Source organism: Psittacula echo (genome assembly GCF_963264785.1).
Source record: "Psittacula echo genome assembly, chromosome: 2".
Taxonomy (NCBI): Eukaryota; Metazoa; Chordata; class Aves; order Psittaciformes; family Psittacidae; genus Psittacula; species Psittacula echo.
Genome location: NC_137737.1, coordinates 54,759,236 through 54,777,065, shown reverse-complemented (window position 1 = coordinate 54,777,065; position 17,830 = coordinate 54,759,236). Strand labels below are relative to the sequence as shown.

At 41.0% G+C, this 17,830-nt stretch overlaps 1 protein-coding gene across 1 annotated transcript in view; it reads left to right on the top strand.

The window, feature by feature from the left end:
* SCN5A (sodium voltage-gated channel alpha subunit 5) overlaps window positions 1-17,830 on the top strand; it is a gene marked incomplete at both ends in the record, with an annotated part of 172,527 nt that overhangs the window by 28,725 nt on the left and 125,972 nt on the right. The window contains 1 exon segment of the mRNA XM_080610362.1: window positions 9,921-9,984. Within this exon segment, the coding sequence (XP_080466488.1) occupies window positions 9,921-9,984 (64 nt within the window).

Sequence of the window (17,830 nt, the reverse complement as noted above, 5' to 3'; positions counted from 1 at the left end):
TAAGACACTGTGAAATGGTCTTGTTTTCGAAATGTTCTGTATATGTTTCCTCTCAAAATCAGTATCTTGTAAGATAAAATAGAACCCTGTAATTTTCTTTCTATAATCCTGTCCAAACTATTGAAATAAATAAAAAAATGCTTAAGCTTTATTAGCCTTTTACTGGGAGGAATCAGCTGCTGTTTTTATAACTTAAACCAGGACTTTTCAGGGTTTGTATTTTTTTATTCTAGACTAGTTTCTGGCATTCATTTCATGGCAGTGTTTTTTTCTGTTCTTCTGAAGCCAAGCTGTATAGTTACCAAAGGTCTGGAAAATGAAAGAAAAAACCCCACAAATCCTTTAATTAAAACAAAAAAATCCAGATAAAGATAAATGTAATACCTGTTTTGTCATCTCCAGTTAGACCTGCTTCAGGTGCTGTATTTAGAAAGATGTATGAAAAGATGTATAAAATACGTTAAGTTTAGGCCATTATTTTAGGTACCTAGTCTTTCCAGCTTCCAGTTACATCCGACAAAGCGACAGGAGTGATTTGGAGACAGAACTTTCTGAGGTGGCCTCTGGAGGAGCCTGCTTTGTTTTCTGTCCTTTAATTACACTAGGCAGCTTAGGGAGATGTTTAAGGTTGAGGAACGTGAACACTCTGCATAGATTACCTTTGGTTGCAGAGTGATTTACTGATTGATGTGATACCCAACCACGGTCTTCTTGGGTACAGGATCACAGACTTGTGAGAAGCAACTGATCTCGAGCATGGTGTGAATGCTATCAGAGCCAGGCTGACTGCTCCAAGTTGATACATCAGGAGTGGTTCCAGACCAATGTGAAATAATTCTAAAGCCTTTCCACATCCTCCTCATTGATATTGTAGGTGTAGTGCCCTGTTGAAATAGCAGGCGTGGATGTTGAGGCATATATCTGTGCATATGTAGAAATATATGTCTGTGTATACATATGTATCTTCCGTAAGCTCTGTGCCTGATTATTGGCTCTGCCTGAGGAATTGCTTCATTTTTGCTTTCAGAACAACTGAAATGGAACTGTATGAACAAATATTCTGAAATTGCATGAGAACTGTATAGGAAATAATGATGTCCAAGTCAGATAATAAATGCAGCAAGTTTGGGGGGAGCTGAAGTGTTTGAGGTGTTGTCTGAAGTGGTAGTAGAAGACACTGAGTGATGAGTAATTATGGAGGTGGGAGGAAAGAGGGAAGCAATAAATCAGGTTGAGACTGGAATAGGTGTTTTATTATTTATGATTGTATATGAACCAATGATTAAGACAAAGAATCTCTCTGGGCTTTCAGACTGTGCTTGTCAGTGTGGAATCTATTCATGTTTCTCCACTGTTAATTGTAAATATTGTGGCTTTGTTCAGGTGCTGTGGATCTTACGATAAAAAGCTTCATAAATGCTCAAACCTTAATGCTCTGATGTGTTATTAACATGGGTATTGTACCTGTGCACTTTAATGTTTTAAGCTAAATAGAAAAAGAAAGGCACAGCAGAAGTGCAAGAATCATAAAAGCGTAACAATTGGTACTATTGTATCCAACACAGTCTCTTCCCAACCATTCAGTAGGCTTTTTTTTATTTTGTCTTGTGGTGAAAGAGTGAGTTTTTATCCTGGAACAGTTTGGGAAACAGCAGTATTTGTCCTCCAGTTACATTTGTTTTGCTCTCATCACTGCATTACTGCTCACAGAGAGATCTACTAGAGGAAAAATCTGAGATGGAATGATGAGACTGAACATTTTCAGGTTTTCTGCACCTTCAAATTGTTTGTAAACTACCAAACTAACATACCACTTGACTTGCACAGTGATGTGCATTTGAAAGGACCTCATCTGTGCCCTTTGGAGCCTGTCTGTTGACTTCTGCTTGCTCCGGGTTCAGCAATAACGTGCCTTGTAAAGGCAAGAGATAGCTTTTGGTTTTAACTCTGGACAGTTAGCCCAGGTGCACTGTGAGCGCACCGGCAGAGGATGGCTTGCATTGCTGCTTTCCATTATTGCACTGGTTTTAAGGAATAAGGAAAGAAATATTTTCTCCTGATATTTTTCATTCACTCTGAATTCACCCAAGTGAGGTGAGGATAAAATTTGGGAATTGCCAGGCTCAATCTGGCCTTGGTGCACCTAAGCAGCATCTGTCTTTGGCACAGCGTAGCCCCACGTGTTCCAGAAGAAATCAGTAGAGCCTGAAGTATAGATATTTTTCTAAATTTTTATTAACATTAACTATTATCTCTACATATTCTTATCTACGTAAGTAACAAATCTCTCTTGAATGTTTTGGCCACAGGGACAGCCTACAGCAGTAATTTCAGCAGCTGAAATGCCAGTGTAGTAAAAGAGATTTCCTTTATCTTTACCTTTGAACATTTTTATTTTATTTTTTTTAAATATCCCTCCCCTCCATTTCCTTAGGACAAAAATCATTCTGTGACTGGAAGCACTAAAGGCTTCCTCTTCTCTTTTTCTAGAATGCGTGCTATTTTTTATTTTGATAGTCATCCCTTTTCTAAGGTAAAACATCTCAATTTTTTCAATTGCTGTTCTTATTGAACATTTCTCAGTCATTCTCATTATTCACCTCTCCATACCCTTCAGTCCAGCAGTTACCCTATTGAAAGCAATGCTGTGATCTCTCTTCTGGATTATAGAATCACAGAACCATTTAGGTTGGAAAAGACTTTAAGTAAATCTAACAGTGCCAAGTCCACCACTAAACCATGCCCTGAAGCACCACACCTACATGTCTTTTAAATACCTCCAGGGATTCTGACTCCACCACAGCCCTGGGCAGCCTGTTCCAGTGTCTGACAATCCTTTACGTGAAGAAATATTTCCTAATGTCCTCAAGCTGCACCAGGGGAGGATATTTCCTCTTGTCCTATCACTTACTACCTGGGAGAAGAGACCAACACTCACCTTGTTACAACCTCCTTTCAGGTAGCTGTAGAGAGCGATAAGGTCTCCTGTAAGACTCCTTTTCTCCAGGCTAAACAACCAGTTCCTTATGACACTCCTTGTAAGACTTGTGTTCCAGACCATTAATCAGCTTCATTGCTCTTCTCTGGACACACTCCAGCACCTCAGTGTCTTTCTTATAATGGGGGGCTCAGAACACAGTATTCGAGGTGCAGCCTCACCAGTGCTGAGTACAGGGGGATGATCTCACACTATTTCTGATACAGGCCAGGATGCTGTTGGCCCTCTTGGCTGCCTGGGCACAAGCTAGCTCATGTTCAGCAGCCATCAGTCAGGACCCCCACGTTCTTTTCCACTGACCAGCTTTCCAGCCACTCTTCCCCAAGCCTGTAGCGCTGCATGGAGTTATTGTGGCCCAAATGCAGGACCCAGCACTTTGCCTTGTTGAAACTTATACCATTGGCCACAACCCCTTGATCCAGCCTGTTCCCCTCTGTGGAGTCTTCCTCCCCTCAAGCAGATCAACACTTCTTGCCAGCTTGGTGTCATTTGCACTTGATCCCCTTGATCATTGAAAAGATATTAAACAGAACTGGATAAGACAAACCACTAGTTTATAGGTTGTTCCCAGTATAATACCCCATCTTGTTCCTCCTGCATCTCAATATTGCACTTTTTTTTTTCTTTTTACCGTAGCTTCGTAATACATGAAAATGTTGGCTAAGGATCCCTAAAATCCTCCATATCTCTTACAAGGAATTTAAAATTTGACAAGGTTATGGATGGTGAGATTTTTCTTCTCTGCTTTACTTTGCATTCTGGCACCATAATATTTCCCTTTGCATTTCTCCATTTTTTTTTTTTTTTTAGTGGAATAATGTTCCTCATTCAGTCCTGGCCTTGGACTTGATTTACTGGGAAAATACTGTGTATAGTAGATTTTGTCACCTCTCTGCTTACCCTCTTTTCCCCTTGTACTTACAAGTGTAATAAAGTGGTGCAGATACAGCCCTCTGTCAGCCTGCAGAGATACTGAACATTGACTTTTCATCTTAACCTTTGTCTTCTATCTCTTAGTTTTTGATCCAATTAGTTTGTTTTCTATATCACAGTACAAGTAGGAGTATTTTCTTCTATTTTTTGGCATCTGTCTGTAATCACAAATGCATTCAACCCTTGTGGCAGCTTTTGATTTTAGTTCTTTTGTGTGAAACATAAAAACCTCCACAGAACCTCTACAAAACTTCTGGAAATTGCACTTCAGCATTTTGCTGCCTATTCATGTGAAGTGTACATCAAAACAAGTGGTACCAAATATGCTTTTAGTTACGTCCTATGCAGCCTACAGCCCTAAGAGCATGGGTCTGCGTGACTGGTCAGACACTGAGACATGGAAGGAGGCTATCTGAAGATGTTTAAAAGCCAACATGCATGTTTATTGCCAGACATTGTCTCCTGTCTCATCTTCCTTGGGATGCTCATGGACTTGGCATGGTTCCCATGAGAATCTGACAGCATCCAAATTCTCTGCTACCCTCTAGTCCACAGCTCCAAGTGCTCCTGATGTGTTTTTCCATCCCTCAGACTATACAGGCAGCACAAGGTAGGTACTGTGGATCTTTGAGGCTTTCAGATCCTCTTCCTAGTGCAAAGGAGCCATCTAGCAGAGGGCTTGATTGATATTTTTAGTGGCTTTTTCTCAAAGAGGGAAAATGCTGTACTATCAAAATTGGACACATTTTCTGAGCTGTGGTGACTGCTGAGTCCTGACAGAGATTTCTTCTTTAACTTGTCTTGAGCATGGGGAGAAGCACTGATAGGAGCCTGCCAGAGATACTTAAGTTTGTGGAGGCTACTTCCCTCCTGGCACCTTCTTGAATGGTTTTCTGCGACCTTCTCCCAGCCCCTCTATACCTCCTGCAACATAGCTCATGCCCAGAGTTCAGGGCTGTGTTTACCCTAATGTCATGGATCAGCCAAGTTTCTCAATTAAAAAGTTGGCCTCTTGATCTCTGCCCCCCCCCCCCCCCCCCCCCAGCCATCAACACAACTAACTTGTCCTGATCTGGTTTTAATCAAAGTTTTGCAAATGTCCTTCTAGATGGTTATGGGTGAGGTGGCAGGGGAAAGCTGAGCTAGAAGCAAGTGCCCAGTGGAAAAGGGAGGGAAGGATGGGAAGCAAGGAGAAGGGAATACCCAAGGGCCTGTGAAACCCAGCAGAAGGGCCAGCAGCAGCAAATGCCAAGGGACAGCAGAGGACAGCCAGATCCTCTGTCATGGGGTGAGCAACAGGAGAGTAACTGATTATTTGCAACCCCTTTTAGCAGGGAAGAACTAACTGGCAGTGCCATTTATTCCCAAGCATTCTTCCCTAATAATACCCTTAATACAACCTGTTCCATCGCTTTTGTGAGGCATGTTTTTCATCTTCAAACTCAATTTCATTTATTAGAGACTTCGCTGTGTGTGACACAGTGTGCACACATCAAGTGCAGCAAGGATTTGTTTTAATTATTATGTATTACCAGGAGGTACAGTGTGTTTGTGCCGGTGGGCGAAAGGGTGACAAGGGGGTGTTATCTATTTTGTTTCTGTGTCATGTATCACAACTGTAAGGTGATGGGGCTTTCTGAATGGCATTTTAGATTTGGAATTGGGAGGTTTGATGGCTGTCAGTGCTTTGTGCCAGCCACAGCACAGGGAGAAAGTCTCCAACCAGCAAGCACTCGTGTGGCTGCAATAAATAGTCTGAGATAACAGACACCTCTCTGGAGTTTTTGTTAGAAAGTCAGCCAGAGGACTCTTCTCTGGGTAGTGACTAATGATATTTGAATGCTGCTCTTTTTGCAAGTGTGATGTAGGGCTTTTTTCAAATTGGAATGAACTTGTTGTAAGATGAGTCAAAGTACCATTTCACTTTGGTCTTCGAAGGACAAACAGAAGCTAGATTCAGCAACTGGCTTTGAAGCTGACTAACCTTTTTTATTTTTCAGAATGGGAAAGTTTTCCTTTCCTTTGCACAGAAATGAAGAGGCCTTCTACCCTGCAGCTCTATACACTGGCTTTTTCTCAGTGGTGTGAAGTAGGTGTGAAAAGTATAAGCTGGAGCATAATTTTAATGTTTTAATTAGAATTTTATTTTTTTTTTAGGATGCTTGAATTATTTTTAGCTTGACAGGTGGAGCCATTGTGAATGTTTCCTCTGTTAGAATTACCTGGAATGGGAGGGAGCAATGCAGAAACCTGAAAGATATTGATAAATCAGAAAAAGTGTAGAATGAAACAGCAGGAATGATGAGAAGCTTGAGGAATTGACTGGAAAGAAGACATTGCAAGAATATTCTAGAGGAATTTGTATATTTCCTCACTACGTGCATACAGCAACCTTAAAACTAAGGTCAATGCTGTGTGCTTTGGACAGTGTAGGAGACAGGGCATGGTCTTGTAGGAGACACAGCAACTCATGGTGTTACATGAGTCAAAAATGGGGTGATAGATTTTCATCTTCATAATGCTGTTACAAATTTAACCATTAAGTGACACTGGTGGTTAGGGCTGCTACTAAGCTTCTTGGTGTCCCTGGAAAGCCAGGAGCTCTAAAGCTGTTGGAGAGATTGAATTACTCTGGGTTAATATAAACATAACCAAGATGGATTAATGAACATTATTTCCTGGGCTGTGTTTAGTATAAGGTCCCTTCCCTGGTGATGGGGAAAAGCAGACATTACTCCACTATGCAGTCATGGAGTTTTGCTGCCTGGGCTCTGTGTCACATCTAAAGACTACTATCAGAAGTGTCCCTACCAATTAATAATGCAAAGTATAACAACTGTGCTGAGTAATATTTGCTATTAACCCTTTCCTGAAACCAATTAAGGGAATTCATTAGAGGAGTGCTTATTTTTTGATGCTATAGGTGTGTTAACATCAATACAAAGGAAGACGTGATCAACAGTAGATGGAGGTAAACCTCTACTATTTTCCATCAAACTGGTACAAGTGCTATTTACAGTGATGTTACGGTAATGTAAGCTTTGTCGTACCCTCTACACAGCAAGGGGTGTAGGTTTGGGCCACATCTTTCTGTCACTGGTGCTTGAGCTACTTTGGCTGAAGCAGTTGCCACTAGCCTACTGTCCTTTGCAGGCAGACAAAACTCTGTAAGAAGGTAGTAAGCTGCTTGTGAGAACTTACTTCACAGGATTATTTTACTGAACTTCTAAAACACCTCTAAAACATAACCCTTGGGAAAACAACACCCGCATATGGATTCATCATACACCTATTTAATGGCAAGAGCATCAACCTAACACAAGTAATACTACGTCAGGAGCATTGGAGATACAGGGTCTTGATGTGTATTTATAAGGCTCAGGCACAAATGTGTGTATATTTTGGAGAAGATAGCATCTGGTTATTAGAAAACATATTTCTATTGTTTTTTTGACTTCCGAGAACTGACAGGAAACGTTCTGCATTATTGAAAAATAGGTGAGTTTATTGGGCAGCAATGGAGTAAATAATGTGACTGATCAGAAACTGATATGAAGCTGGTGTTATTCTGACCATTTCTTTTTATTTCTTTTAATATGATCAAGTAGTTATCTTAATCTGGAAATTACAGTAGAAAAGTTCCTAAAAGGCATTGTACACACTATAACTGTGTTGTGACATCAACATTTCAGTAAAGCTGGTAAATTAAAAAGGAATTTTAAGGCCATGTTGGAATTAACTGATGGAAAGCTGAGGCCATGGGGTAATATGATACCAAGGTGGTTTGTTCTTAAAAGCAAGAGTAATGACTGTTTGCTTCTTAAAGAGCTCTGATTGCCTGGCATGCTTGATTGAAATCCAGACCAACTTTCTTTGAATGACAAATTGATTGTTGTGTGCATTTTTGATAATGCAGCGATTTGTCTCTCTGGGTACAATACTGTAATCCCCCTTTCATTTATCAGTAGGGAATCACCAAACTGTCTTTTTCTTGGCCTGAGGTTTGGCACCGTAGCTGTGATGCTCTGTTGTGCAGTTGCAGACTCTGTGGTTAAGATACCCCCTCCCAGCAGCCTCTAAGCACCAGTTCCTCAGCATGCACTTCATAGCATGCCGGCACCCACCATATCGCTTGTCTTAGAAATAAAAAGGTTTCAGACAACAGCAGACCACAGAACATTATCTGTCCTTGAGATTTTAAATTTCTTCTTTGTACACAGAGTCTACTTTTCCTCCTTATTTCTGTGCTCCGACTCTCTTCTCGTCTTCTGATTTGACTGCCCAGAAGGTGTTAGTTCTGTCTTAAACCATCACTGTGCTGCAGAGCTTCAGTCAACCCTTAAACAAAGTGGTCAGATGGGTTTATGTCACTAACACTGTGTATCCAAAATAAGATATCTGTCTTGGGAAAAGCAGAAGTCTTTCACCAGCAGAAGTGGAGGGTTAAAGGAAATTGAAGACATGGCATCCTTCCTCCTTCTTTGGTGGTTAATCACAGATCTTTAACCATACTGAACACCTGGGTGTTGCTGTCAGTCAAGATGTTTCCATAGAAAGCACACATGTAAGACAAAGTGCAAAAGCATACAGTCTGAGCAGGATATATGCTCTGATAACTTGTGAACACCATCACATGCCCTCATAACCACAAGTTCATGGACAGTAATTCCCTTTTGGCATGCAGCAGGGCAGGGCTTTTCCACTGCTTGCAGCTTATTGAGAAAGCCACGGCACATCTGTTCGGTGGCTTGAGCCATTGAGCATTCTTTGCATAGCCTGCCTGGATAAGCTGTCACTCTTGATTTTTTAAAACATTTCACAGCAGAGGGTTAGCCTAGAATGGAGAACCTCTTCTGATCATCGTCTGCAGAGGCCCCTCTGCTCACAAACACATGCTGTGTAGTGCTGCCACCCTCATGTCTTATGTCAACAGGGGATCATGTCCTCTCTGCCGCAGCAATTCGCACCTGATTATCTACCTGCCATCAGTCAGCAGCTGGTCTCTGTTTTGCATGTATTAGGTTTCTAGATCAATGCTTTTATCCATTCTTCCATGCTGCCATACAGGTTTTAGAGAGTCTCCTTACAGCATCTCCTTTTCTTCAGACTCCCTCTGGAAAACTGATTTTACTTTTTCCATTTGAGAAGTTGGCCTCCTGTTCTGTTTCTCCGAATGCTAGGCATTGTTAACTGGGGAGGGAAGAGAGAGTTTGTACACAAAGGCTCTCATTAGCCTTAGGAGATGTTAATTTCCTTAAGCCTCATTGATAGTCAACCAGGGAATGATCCAGAGCACTTAAATTTAGCTTACTCTTCCAAGTTTCCCTCGAGAAGTGTCTGTCTCTCTCTCTCTCCATTGCCATTATAGATGACTATGTTGATAAATATTTGTCTTTATGAATACTTACTTGTTTGTTTGATATTTAACAGGATATTTTTTCTGTTTCTTTTGCTTTATACTGTGTGTTTTCTATGCTGAGGAGAATCCACCAGATTGGGGGAGTGAGCTGCTTTGTTAGCATTATTGCATTTTGACCTATAGCTGGTAACAATTTTAAGCTATGAGTCAGGAATTTCTACCACAAATTTCAATTCATACGTGTCTTAACAGTACAGAGTCTAAAACTTACAGGCAAGCTTATGGTTTGGTTTCAGTACATAGTGCTGTACTGAATTCATTAACAATGTTCTCGGTTAGAACAGCCAGGGACATGGGCCACGTATCTTACAAACATTGCCCACAGCCCTGATGCCACCGTAGTAAACCTGTCAGATTCAGAATAGAAACAGCAAGTATTTAAAAAGATTTGAAAAAATATATTTGTTTTTACAATTTGTAGAAATTAGAATTAGCAAAACAAAGCAAAAGCGTGCCATTCATCTCTCAGTTACTGTTCCAATTGAATATGCTGGTTGGTGTATGATATTTTAAAATGTTTTAATTCTCAAAATGTACTTGTTAAAAGCCATTTCTCTATATCTGTTGCAGTGAACTATTTCATAAAAAATGGTACAGAAGATGTGTTACTGTGCGGCAATAGCACTGATGCTGGGTAAGTACTTTAAAAATATCTTTACTTCTGGTTTGGTTTTGTGGCATTGTTCAGTTGTTGGTTCGTTGGGTTTTTTTTTCCTTCAGTTCTGTCCACTTTCACTAGCATGAAGTAGATATTTCAACTTCCTTGTGTCAGTCATAACAGGAGAGAGGATAATTACAATATTGTGCATGGTGATACAGTTTTCTGAACTGCAGGGAATAGAAATTTGTGTGTCACTTATTCATGTCTAAAATTTTTAGAGGCTTTATTACACTTCTTTTTCAGTATGTTTAATTTCTCAGTATAAAAAAGAAATAGTGAGAACTAACACTTTGGCTGAGTGGAGAGTATTTTAAAGGAAATGAAACGGGGGTGGAAACAGAACAGCTGGAGGGATTTAGACTGACAATGAATTCTGGGCTTTTGGCAAAGGAAGATAAACAAATCAACAACTCTGAGTCCCCAAAATAGGATGCTTTGGAGGTGGCAAGGTACTCAGTTTTGAGTTGTGATCTGCATTTGTGCATGGTATCTTTATAGGCTATGTGTGTTTCATTTTCTCATAGAATAGACAGTGAAGGGAACCAGAATAATTCCTGTGGTATACTAACTTACTCTGCGTAAAGGACTTTATCTATATCTCTACTATTTGTAGATGCTAACATTTCCTCCTGCATCCAGTCCTCAGGGTCTAAGCACATTGTCCAAGGGTGTGATTTTATTTGACAGGTTCTCATGATCTTGATGGAAATGGACAAGTTCAGATGGGATGGATAAAGGTGGGCTCATAAGCTGTGCAAGGAGTGTAGGCTGCTAGGAGTTGTAGAAAAAGGAAGAAAAGACCTTAGAGTGATGGGATAGATGAGCTTTTGATCTAAATATATGAGAGTATTTGAACCAAGGAGGTGGATGACCTAGCTCAAGTGAGGGTTCAAGTGAGATGATCTACTTTTGGAGGGAGAGGTTCTCTGTTGGTAGAACCAAATGTGGAAGACTTAAAAAAAAAGTTTAAATTAGGAATAACTTCATGTGAAAAGAAGCATGTGTGCACCAGGAGACAACAGGAAGGTGAAGGGAAGATAAAAACGAAATTTTCTTTTGGACAGGAGTATGGGAAAAGCCATGGGGTCCTGGAGAGAGACACTTTACTTTCTGCCGCCACTGTCTGTATCTGTATTTACATAAGACAAAGGGAAAGCTGAAGTGTCAGCCTTCCCTCTGCATGTTCTGTGTGTCTGATCTGTATTGCCAGCCTAATTTAGACTGTAAGTTCCTTGGGCAAAGCGCCATGTTTTCCTCTTTCTTTGTTCCATGGATGGTACAATGTCAGCATTCATTAATTAAGTGCTTTGTTGATTGTAATGCATAGCATTTATTTAGGCTCAGGCTGGACTCCAAGACTATTGGGATGTTTCCCGGGGATCCCAGGCTTTGGCAATCTACCTGTGCTGGTGGACTTCAACCTTTTCTAGCCAATAAGCAGTAATACTGAGAAAAAAATGTTCTGCACAGCAACTGTATTTTGCACATCACAAAATATTATTCGTTGTTCTCTCTGACCTAACTGTGGTGGGGACAGGCTGCTAAAATCATAAGCAATGTTGAAAAGGTTGATTAGATTATGGATAGTTTGTGAGGCATAGTTTAGGGAATACTGTTTTGGAATTGTCCAAGTGATGGGAAGTTACATACCAATCCGATATCGATAGAGTATCTATATATTGGTAGCCTGTATGGATTTAAGGATTGGGTTCTGGCAAGGCGTTTAGCAAAACCACCCTTATTTCCTTCCCTAAAAAGTCAATAAATTGAAATGTGTCAGCAAAAATCCATGACTGGATAAAACCTCCAATGGAGGTACTATGTCCATAAGAGAGTCATGGCCTGAAACTGCCTGAGAACTTACAGCTTTCGTATATAAGAAGAGGAAAATGTCACACCCACACCTAGAGCCCTCATGCTTGTTTTGATAAATACATCAAAACTATCAGTGTTTGTGCCATTAAGGGAAACCCACTTTCCCTCTATACATCAGTTTTCTTATTCAGCCTCTTGCTGTTTAAGTCTTTAGTACCACTAGGTGAGGTTTGGTTTCAAATGCCTAAAAATAGGGACTAAATATTCCAACTTGCGCTGGTTTTTTAGCTCAGGACTAGCAAGTGTTTTCTTATCTGTTATACATTGCACCAAGTTCCTGCTAGTCTTCCATTCCTGTTGTTTAAAGACATGAAGATACTTAAGAAGATGATCCAAAGGCTTCAGAGGATTTGCAAAGTCATGTATTCCCTCCTGTTAGAATAGGGAGGCCATCATTGACAGGCTGATGTATCTGACAGAATGGATTTTTTTTCTCTTATCCTTTAATAGTCAAAGCCAAGAGCAGGTGCATTCAGTAGCAAAACACAAAATCTGAAAGTGTGGGATCTTTTGGGGCAGGTTGCACCACAGGATCCAGGGAGGTGAGTGAAAAGTGGATGTATCAGATTGTGGTTCCCCTGTCTATTAATAATGAAATTAGTGACAAGTGAGGATGCTTAAATTGGTAACTCATCAAGGCATCAGGCAGGTGAGGTAGAGAAAAGCAGCTGGCAAGGCTATGTCTGAGTGTTCATAGCATTTGTGTAGCTCTCCTCTGCTCCCAGTTTGGAGCTTGAATTTTTTAGCCTCTAGGGTCTGTTGAGGACCCAAAGGAAAGGCTGGGAAGGGCAGTGTCATCTCATCCCTCCCTCAGCGGAGGGATTCCTTGTTAGAGTGAGTGATATCTGTGTTGTGGCCAGGATATTAAATCTCAAGGTAATTGAAAAACCCATTTTAGTGCATTTTTAAAAGCGTGCTGATGACGCTCTGAGGTTTAGCTGGTTACTGTTACTGTAGAAGAGTAAAGATAATTAAAAAAAACTCTAAACAAATCTATTATGGCAATTATTAGGTGATGAGACTCAGATGGTCTAACATGAGAGTGTGTAGTAATGGAGACTGCAACCTGAGCTGGAATAGCAAGCCAAAATCAGCAGGGAAATGACCATCAGTGGATACTATATCACAGACAACCTAATTATCTCCACGGTGGGGGCTTTATTGCATTACTAGGAGGGACTGTTTTTTGAGCAAGCACCCAAACTGCTAATAAAGCAGTATGTAATGGATCTAGCTAATATTGATTCTAGTTCAGAAGGGATCTGTCCAGATGTATGTCACTCAACAGCAGCAAACCTGTCTCTAGTACTTTACCTGGCAGTTGGAAAAAAATCCATTTATTTATGTTTTTGTGTATGCTCAAGCAACCTCAAGAAGCTACTATAAAAATCATGCTGCACAGACATGTTACAAATGTCAGGAGACAACGTATTAGTTGCACAAGGACTAACCTGTCTGTTGGGTTTCCTGTGTGATGCCTTAGAAACTTCAGGATATCTGAAATTTGATTTTTCTTCATTTAATCAAATAGAACTTTAGTGCTGTTTTCCGTGTTGGTTATCCAACTGCATTTCCCCCCTTGATGTACTGCAAGGATTTGCTTTGCATTTACAAGGAACAAAGAGTCCAATAGAAATAAGACGTAATGTTTGGAGAAGATAGAAAATCAAATGATTGTAATCAAAGATGTTCTTTGGCTTAAAGTGAACACTAGTGACGTGTGCTCGGTGTTTCACAACAAGCACATTCAGAGCACTACATTAATGGAAAAATCCTCTGCTCTGTGTATCACAGATTGGTCAGACACTGGAAGCAGTGCTAACAGCAAGGCTCTTTTAACAAAAAAAAAAAAAAAGGAAGTGTATTTGGGGAATTACTTATGTTTCTAGATGTATGTTCAGGGTTAAATTTTGTTGTTCTTTTGGATGCGGCTGCACTGGGATTTATCCAGGTTGGTTCTCTTTGCAATTTCAGCTTACTTGATTTGATTTGATTTGATTTGATTTGATTAAAATAAGTAGAGAAAGCTCAGATAGTCTGACTTTCAAAGGGTTTACAAATTCTACAAATTTGCTTTTCAATTTAATTCCCAGTGTATAGCTTACCCAACACCTTGTTTTAGCCTTGAGAAAGGTCCAGTAAAGATCTGGTACAATCATCAAATATTTGGAAGCTCTTAAATTGGAGCAGAAGCTCAATGCTGTTTCAGTCTTTGTGAAATCCAGTCTTAGCATCAAGCGGACCATGCTTTGCAAGGGCTACAGAACAGCAGGGGACAGCAAGCAGCACCATACACCACCCATAACTGATCATCATGGGCCTTGTGAAGGCATCTACCCTACTGTGTGAAAGTGGCCCTTAAGGGCAAAATTAACACGTTTCCATAGATGAGTATTCATGGTGATAGTGCCAAAGGGAAGGCATTGGATGCAATACTTCAGGGTGTGTTCAGGGACCTACAGGAAGGACAAAGCCCGGCACTCAGTGCCTGGCCCTGGGCAGTGGTGCATGGCCAACACCAGGCAAGAAGCAAGGGAACCTCCAAAGGCACTGTTCGCAGGAGGAAATGTGGTCCCGTCCCATTTGCAGATCCAATGAGACATCCTGCTAGAGCACATCAGCAGTGCCTCTACCAGTCATTGCCCAGCTCCCGTTATCAGAGCCTATCTCCCAGTGTGTGGGCTGAGGGAGCAGTTTCATGTCAGGCTGCACCAACCTGCTTTGTGCCGCCCATGCAATTATAGCTTGCTCCTTCTCTATGACTATTAACCATTCATTTTCATGAGATGACCAGTACTTACTGCAGAGTCCTGTGCTTCCCCATGGGGTAAAGACTTACAGGGGCTGCAGCAGCTTGGAATTATCTGTCCATGGGAAAGGAAGATACATTTCAGCTATAAAGCATTTTCACTTTTATCCTGTTGTAATTTCTCGGGAACATTTTTCTGCTGTGCTTAGACTGCCGTTTTTTCTTCCCCTTCTGCCTGAAGGTTTGGAAGAGCAATAGAAATAGCAAGGAAATTTGTCCATTAGGAGAAAGAGAAACAGACAAGATGCTATCAATGTACAGAGTAAACAAGCAGACAAAAAAAGAGAAACTTATCTTCATTCTTTTCACTGTTTTGCTTGCAACTACAACAGGGAGCTGGCTTTTCAGAAAAGTGTGCGTGTTTTAAATCAATTGTGTCTCCTTTGGATCTCAAGGTCACACTAATTTTTTTTTCCCCTTTCACATGATATGTGCTGAATATTCAGCTCATGGGCAGGAATAGTCTACGAGATCATACTGACAATGAAAGCACATTTGCATCATGTCTGTACTGATATTACCAAAAAGACTAGTGAACAGGAAGGAAAAGCAGCCAGTAAAGCTACTTCAGGATGCAACAAGACAGCACCTTTGGCAACTGCATCCTAGTAACTGTTGCTATAGAAACTTTAGCTACCTTTATCCTCACTATGACCTTGATTTTTCTTAGCAGGGTACATTAAAATAATGTACATTGTAGGGCAATATTCTATGTGATCTGGTAAATTCTGCTGTCACTGACCTTACTGCATATAAGAGGTGAAGAAATGACCACATGGTGTAGTGCTCCTCGAAGTGCTTGAGTAATAACTTTTTCTAAAGTATCATTAGGAAAAAACTTTGTTTCCGGTTGTGTTGTGGCATTTTACTAAGGCAATTAATACCAACACATAAAATTGCACCAGATGCTTGTTTCCGTAGTCACCGTGAGTACCAAAAGCAACATTTTTATCATAGTTTCTCCACACCACCATACTGCCAGTGTAGTCATTAAGGCATGTACAGCGATGCAGCACTTTGATCTCTCTGTGCTATAATAACATTCCTTTGCTTTTATGCGTGCTCCACATGGTGATTTAAAGTCCGTTGCAAATGCTTATCACACCCCTCAAGGATAGAGAAGAAACATGCAGTGTATTTAGGAGCAGCATCACTATCAGATGCTTCCACCAATGTTACTTTGTACAGCCCAGTGGTTCAGCTCTTGCCCAGTGTTTGGCAAGGGGAGATGCTGGAACAATGTGCATGTCTGCCAGACGAACATGTCAAACAGCATGCTCTCCCACAGCTCTTAGTCCCCTGATTAAAAGCAAATGTGCCCAGTAACAGAACCACAGCTGTGCTGGAAATTGGGGAACTGCACCAGAGAATAATTCACTCAGTTGATTATTTTATTCTGCTGCTGGCAATTAGGACCGCTGCAGCTCTGAGTTGCCTGAACTTAAATCTGTAGCAGTATTATTATTATCATTAATATTATTATTATCATATTTTTTTTTTGTTTTAATAAGAAGACCTTATATTCAGGCCATGCTGTGTTGAATACTGGACAAGCAGGGTGAGAAGAGCGCTCTCAGCTGGGAGGGTTTGTATTTCAGAGGTGCAGTCCATGGATGGGTGGGGTGAAGATGGTGGTGTTAGTGTCTTGTTTGCACATATATACTTCTGGGGAGTGACAGGAATGGGTAAGGGCAGGAGAAACAGCCAGCTGCAGGTGATCCCTGGCCTAGCCAACTTTGTCAGGCAATTGTGGTCTGGCAGCATGTGTTTAACTTACTGCATGAATGAAGTCCATCACAGGGAATGGGATACTGGGGAGCTTTGGCATGTGCTTAGTGGGACTGGTGTGTTCAAAACACTCTCCAGATTCAGTCTGATGGGGTACAGCTGGCTGATGGGTAGGAAAGGATAGTGGAATGAGGAAGGGATACATTTCCCAAATGTGACTTCTTCAAATGTCACCAAATGGAGGGTATTTTGGAAAGAATTAAGTGTGTTGTTTAAACTACCAGAGCTAATAATGTAATTACACCCCAGATTAGTAAACGATATTAATGAATTTATTACCGACCTTTAGGCTGTACAGCATATGTTAAATGAATTTAACTAGAATCTGGTGTAAATCACATAAACTTTTCCATCTCCTCTGTGTTGGTTACAGTGACAGGAGAATGAGGAGGATTTGCTCATGGTGGGAAAGCCTCTCCCTTGATTATGAAAAAAACCATGAAGCAAGTATGTCACCCGAAAGATGCTGCAGGGGACATGGGCATAACTTTAGGTATTATACAGGCTTAGGGGCAACAATAACAGTCCTCACTCCTAGGGATCAGTTTTGTATTTGGAAGATCATGTCTCTGTAGCAGCAGTAGGGATTAAATCCAAATCCACTCAGTTCTTAAGGATAGGCAATATTACCTCTTAGTCAAAGCTGTAATAAGCTCATCAGCCACATGAGAGAAGCTGAGTTATTAGGGGCTACAGTGTTCATTAAGCAGTAATCTACCATTATGCTTAACATCATAAAAAAAATACAGTGTCTGGCCACTGGACTGAGAAGAAATGAGAGTTTGCTTACCTTGCTGCAGTGTGAAATCTCAAAGAGCCACATTGCAGCAGAGAGTTCTTCCTCTCGCTGCTTGCATGCATGCATGGAAGAATCTGATGTCTCAGGCTAAACCAGTGCTTTCCAATCTGCCTGAGCAAGTAGCCAGTGGGGAAGGTTGAAACTTCTTCCTGGATGCAAGTCAGTGGCGTGCACAGGTCAGTGGGTGCTATGAGCCTGTGAGCAAGCTTGCTCATGATCATCTCCTTCACTTTTCTCCTCCAGTTTCGATTCCTGGTCTGTTGCTCTTTATTCTGAGGTATTCTTCTCCCTCCCCTACCTCACCCCTTCCTTGCAGAATTTGGTTGGCTTTGCTTGTACTTCTTTCCTTTCAGACCATTGGCACCCCTTGCTTTAAAAAATGTCCTTCAAATTCTCTCTGACCCTGTAGAAGCCTGAAGTGAGAGCTGCTGGGGGCTTCTACTCAGACCTTTGAATATGAAGCAAGCTCTGTGAGTCAGGTGCTGGCTCTTAGATGGTAATTAATAGGGAATTTTAAGTGAGACCCTGTGACCATGACTAGTTTTTAA